This window comes from Pelophylax lessonae, assembly GCF_965119305.1.
Source record: "Pelophylax lessonae genome assembly, chromosome: 9".
NCBI classification, from domain to species: domain Eukaryota; kingdom Metazoa; phylum Chordata; class Amphibia; order Anura; family Ranidae; genus Pelophylax; species Pelophylax lessonae.
This window is the reverse complement of record NC_138776.1, coordinates 192,387,381-192,393,305: the sequence shown is the minus strand read 5'-3', so window position 1 is coordinate 192,393,305 and position 5,925 is coordinate 192,387,381. Positions and strand designations below refer to the sequence as shown.

The 5,925-nt window shown below is 40.7% G+C and overlaps 1 protein-coding gene across 1 annotated transcript in view; it reads right to left on the bottom strand.

The window, feature by feature from the left end:
• Positions 1-3,206: 3,206 nt before the first annotated feature.
• Positions 3,207-5,925, bottom strand: part of LOC309564291 (uncharacterized protein) — a 117,944-nt gene continuing 115,225 nt past the window's right edge. Inside the window, exon 14 of the mRNA XM_082268917.1 lies at positions 3,207-3,903. Coding sequence (XP_082125043.1) covers positions 3,524-3,903 — 380 coding nt within the window. The 3' untranslated portion in view covers positions 3,207-3,523. The remainder of the gene's footprint in view (positions 3,904-5,925) is intronic.

The following is a 5,925-nucleotide window of genomic DNA, read 5'->3' as shown; positions in this document are numbered from 1 at the left end:
TTGAGGCGGTCAAGAACAAATTGAACTGGATTATGGTAAATGGCAGATTAACAAGCATACAAAATTATCTGCAAGCTACATTTGACGTGACATGGAGTCAGTGGATCAATTGTCTCACCTTCCTAGATCTGTCATGTACCCCTTATCCATCTCTTTTCATTTTGTTGTCTTTCTTTTGCTTCACTCTTTGCTTTTCTATTCTTGTCTGACTGTATTATTATGGACACTGTACTCTGTCAATTAACATTATTCATTATAGGCTACAGATATTCCTAGGCAGTGCCCTTGGCATCACTACTCTGCCTTTCTTGGGCCTAACAGAGATCTAGAAGAGGAAGTGGTTAAGTAATTAGAGGAGAATTGGTGAAAAGATTCAAAATACCCATTTGGACCTCTTCATGTTGACCTGTGATATTTGAGAACAATTGGACAGGAAAGGTAGTTAAAGGATAAATGTGATATCTAGGAGGATATAAAACCATAATTGATAGGAAAGGTCTAGTGGTCTCAGGATTTGGATGCATTCAATCTAACTCTTTTCTCATAAAACCGATAAAAATATTAAAACAAGAAATTGTGAATCAACAGTTCATCAGATTCAATCACTGCTACTTTAAATATAACTTCTGTGAGCTGAAATGGAAGATTTTATGACTTTTAAATTCTTATTATGTAGCATATTCAGAAACACAGGTAAAGAATTGGAGGTGCCAATGTAAGTGTGTGTGACCAGGTCTCCTGTCAAAACCTCTGATTTTCCTATCTTGTGCAGGTGACTTCCCATTTCTTCTCCATTTTGTGGAAAAACCCTATACTTTGATATTCTGTTATACTGTGTTTAAAATTACAGTAAGCCGAGCACAATCTCTTACAGTTGGAGAGACCTGTGAAGTGGCTGTTCCTTACGTATACCCCACATTTTCAATAGCAACAATTAATGTTTGTATTAAGTATATTGTAACTTATGGGATGCACAGTCATCTTATTTCAGTTAGACCCATTTCACATGGGGCAAATCCATTTGGACGGACTCCGCTAGCTTAGCGGGAGATCGCTCTGTTGATCTCTGCTGAGAAGGTGGATGACAGGTCCGTCTCCGCTCACTGTACAGAGATGGACCTGTCAGAGTCCTGCTCTCCTCTATAGGGAGGGCTGTCAATTTTCATCCGTATCCATCCGATCCAACCAGCTGGATGGATGGCGAACGTATTGCCATCCATCCGTTTTAAGCGAATCTTGTTGGATTGGATGCCAGCAGGTGTCAGCGGACACATGTCCGCTGACATCTGCCTCTTCATAGAGGAAAATGAGTGGCCCAATCAGGTCCGCCTGAAAAACAGACAGGCAGACCTGATAGGTCCAATTGTGTGAAAGGGGCCTTATATTGTACTGATGATTTTTTTTAATTGCTCAAAATCTAGCTATGGGTGATTCTGATGACTGCACAGCTTTGATAGCTATAGCCAAACACTCACCGGAAGAAAAAAAGTAAATGACCATTTTAAAAAGGCTAAACAAACCAATTTTGGTTTAAACAGACTCTAAAGTAGATAAGACCAGAAGAGCCACTTGTCAGAAAATAAATTTTATACCCTAAAGCCCATCTGCAGCCAAAACATCTTTTTTAGTTTTAGACAGTGTGCCGAAGGGTCATACCCTCCATCAGCTATTGAATGCTGCCTGTGCCTCCACTTAAGATATTTCCCCTGACTTCCTGTTTTGTCGGACATTTATTACATTGATAAGTAATGACTCCATCACATGGTATAGACAGCGATTCAATTTCTCCAGAGGATCCAAACCAAACTGTACTAGATTTGTTTTTTTACTGTTTATGTTCCAAGTGATGGAATTTCCCAAACTTCCGGATCTGCCTGACGTCCTTCACATAGACAGCAAGTGGAGAATAAAGCTTGGATCAGGATTAAACCTTGTGATCATAGGTAAATAACTTAAAACAATATACAAGAAATGCTTTAGAATCCTAAAAATTTAGGAAAAGGCAGTTACCTATGTGAAAGAGCTTTGGAAGGAGGCTGTTTAGTTTGTAGGCACTAAGTTCACACATTCTCCACATTTTTCTTCATGCTGTACTGAGGCTGGATGGTCCATTCTATGATGGGTCTACAATTCTCAATGCCTTATATGAGATTTGACTCCAAATGGTGAGCTTTACAGGATTTAGTACCATCAGAAAAGTATGTTTTAGGGTTTATTCTCTCTTTTATTTGTCAACTGGAATATCTTTACAGGAGGGGGTCTCAGCATCACACAGATACAAAGTAAGTATCCAGCCTCCTGTATAAGAGAGGGGAGAATCAGCGCTAGATATCTAAAATTAGTGGACCATAAATGGTAGAACAATGTATCCAATGATAAATATTATTTATATATTGGATACATTGTTCTACTATTTATGGTCCACCAATTTTAGATATCTAGCGCTGATTCTCCCCTCTCTTATATTCTGTCTAGTATGTGGTGACACTACTGAATTAACTGCGGATATCTGGTGTACCTTCACATCTATTCCTTATTCAATTTTCTACATTTTTACACCTCATTGGTAGCGCATAGGTTTATTTTTTTCTATTCAGCCTTCTTGCTATTTGATATTAGAGTCTGTTTTTTGCACAGACTGAACTTATTCCTGTGGCATTGGCTTGATCTGAGTGCTTGTTTGTTCGGCTAGACAGGCCTAGACATACACTCCTTGTCTCCGTCTACATGCATGCCTCTACCATGCCAACCTTTATCCTGGGAAGAGGGCAATAACAAGCTAGACTTCTGCCTGGGCAACACCTACCTGTCTCCAGTGAGTCTTACACCTGTCCCTCTTACTGCTAAAACAGGCTTTCTGCATCTTTAGATGGTGACACTCCATCCCCCTGTCGCAGATGTTGCAATGGAAAGCAAATTGAGCGTAACAGTAAAGTTGTGCTTGTTTTGAGCAATGTGTCCTCCTCATAAAAAAATAAGCAAAAGATGTCCAGTTAACGGGTTGTGATCATGCCAAAGGCATTATAGTACTGGGCTAGTAAGAGCAAAGCTATGGCATATTTAGACTTCAATCTATCAGTGCAAATGTGAACAAATGATTTTGAATTTGGATAAAATTATGTTTTCTAAATGAGAATTTTATCTTTTTCTCTATTACTTTTTTTTTTTAAGAATATTTTTCAGGAAGTTTACAATTACACAATAGGTGAAATGTGCGTCTTTTTTTTACCAGACGTTTTGCACACAGCAAATCTAACAGCATGTTTTGAGCACCATTATGTCATTGCAATTAGCCCATAGTTTGCTGCGATCAATCATCTTGCCTTTTGGGCCCCTCTTTTGAGAGGCTGACAACAATGCCAATGGCAGAAGTAGTGTATATTCTGTTACCCAGCCCCTTCACCATTATTTTTAGGACTGTTACTCTGAAATGGCATCTTAAGTGAATGCATAGCACAAACAAATTATATGCATTTAAAGCAATCTTTCACTGGGTAAATTCAGTTTTAAGCTGCAAATAATATTATGAGAATTCACAAACTATGCTATTTTTATAGTCACAGTTCCTATCAATCCATGATCCTTGTTCAGTTATTTCTGCGCAGTTTTCAATTCTTCCTCCATTTGGTTCCTTTGTGAACCAATTCTTGTAAGTAATTGGTTTGCCATTGAGGTATACAAAAGCAGCTTCTTGTTTTTGGTCATTGATTCCAAGGAAAAATCTTCGGTTCCTTGCCTTAACAACTTGAAGCATGGCAGCATTTTCAGCACTATTCAGTGGAGTTGGCAGCGTGCCTTGTGCCCCTTGGCAAGTGACTTGGGCAGTGTTATAATTGCCGTCTTTTCCATTAGCGACATATATTTTGTTTCCCGATATCACTGCTCCACTTTGGAAATTGAATACTGTTGAAGAAAATAGTATTTTTTTTAAATATTATAAATAATGAGTTCAAATACATACATTAGAGAATACCCAGGCTATGCATATCATGTGCAGGTTTATATCAAATCAGCATATTTCAGAATAAATGCAGAAATAAAAAATGATTTTGTTAAGTGGAGTGGAGGAAAGCTTGAACCCCTTGCAGAATTTTTATTTTTGTCTGTATCCTTGTTGCAGATTTTCTTTCTCTTTGGGGACATATTGTCACCTGGACAGGAAGTGAGGGTAAATCTTTCTAATTGAGCCCGGGGTAGCAGCAAACATCCAAAATGGATTCTAATACAGTCTATGCAAACTTAAAACAAAATAAAATATTTTTGGCTACACACACTTTAACACAAAAAAAAAAAAAAAAAAAACAGAGGCTTTATTAGGGCACAAAATGTGAATGTTAAAGTAACCAATACCAAGCAAGTATGTGACTTAAACCAAAAATATTTGGGTATTAAGAGATACTGTACTATATTATACATTTTTGTTGTATTTCTATTATTTTGCAAAACATTTATAAACATAAGCAACAAAAAACAACACCTAAAACTAAAATTTAGGGGTATATTTATAAAAAACATTGACTGGCACATTTGCCAATGAATATTTTGCTTAACATTTGCCAGTTTAACATTTGTTAGCCACTTTCATTATTAACATGGGGAATGTGTGTCTGGGGAGAAAAGGAGAGCTGAAAAACAACAAACAAATTACAATTTTTTAACAGTCTTTAGGAAAAAAAATGCATTTGGCCTATTCTGTATACTGTAGGACACATGTGTCAAACACAAGGCCCGTGGGCCGAATCAGGCCCTCTAGGCCCCTGGTCCCCAACCCTGGTCATCAGGTCCCACTAATAGGCCAGGTTTGCAAGATAACTGAAATACATCCCAGGTGATATAATTTTCTGCTCAGTGATTGCATTACTCTAGTCTTCATATCCCCAAGGTAATACTTAAAATCTGGCCTGTTAGTGGGCCCTGAGGACCGGAGTTGAGGACCACTGCTCTAAGCCATTTCATGTGGCCCCTGCACCTCTCCTGCAGCTGTGGCACCCATCTTATTTCCGCTCCTACCTTGTCTCAGCAGGTGGCAGCAGAGAGGAGGACAGAACTTCTCCGCCAGATCCTGCGCTCCTCCGTTCGGCCACAAAGAGGCTTGTCTCTGCCCCCAACTCCCCCCCCCACCCCTGGTCTCAGCAGTTGGCAGCAGAGAGGAGAACAGGATTCCTCCTACAGCTCCTGCGCTTCTCCATGTAGCTGCAGAGAGGCTTGCCTCAGCCCCAATCCCCCCAAACCCACCCCCCCACCCCTCAGCGGAGAGGAGGACAGAATTACTCTGCCATATCCCATATCCTGCACTCCTCCGTGCAGCCTAAAGAGGCTTATTTCTGCCTCCAACTCCCCCCACCCCCTGGTCTCAGCAGAGAGGAGAACAGGATTCAGTCAACAGATCCTTCAATTCTCCATGCAAAGAGGCTAGTTTCTGCCCCCCCCCCCCCCAGTTTAGCAGTCAGCAGCAGAGAGGACGACAGAACTTCTTCTAGAGATCCTGTGCCTCTCTGTGCAGCTGCAGCACCACCTCACACCTCGCCTTCGCCTCCCCTGATCTCAGCATTCAGCAGACTCCAGCAGCTGACTCCTGCCCTCATTGGGTCCTCCTCCAGACCCTGAACGTTCTACTTCCCAGCTCCACCTCAGCTTAATTCCAGCAGCAGGACAAGGTAAGGGGGGTGCATTGTGATGTAAGGGAGGGTGGGGGACTTCTGACTTCAGATTATGGGGGGAGGGCTTGATTTGGACATCTAGTCTTACAGATGCAACTGCATCTGTAAGACTCTTGGGGGGAACCATAACGCTGATGTGGCACATGATGTAGTTGAGTCAAACTCAATTACAGTCTTCGGGGTTCTGACCATATTTTGCTTCAGAGGGGCCACAGGCAACATAAACTTAAACCCATTCTCCATAACCCTCCTATTTTGTCCAAAA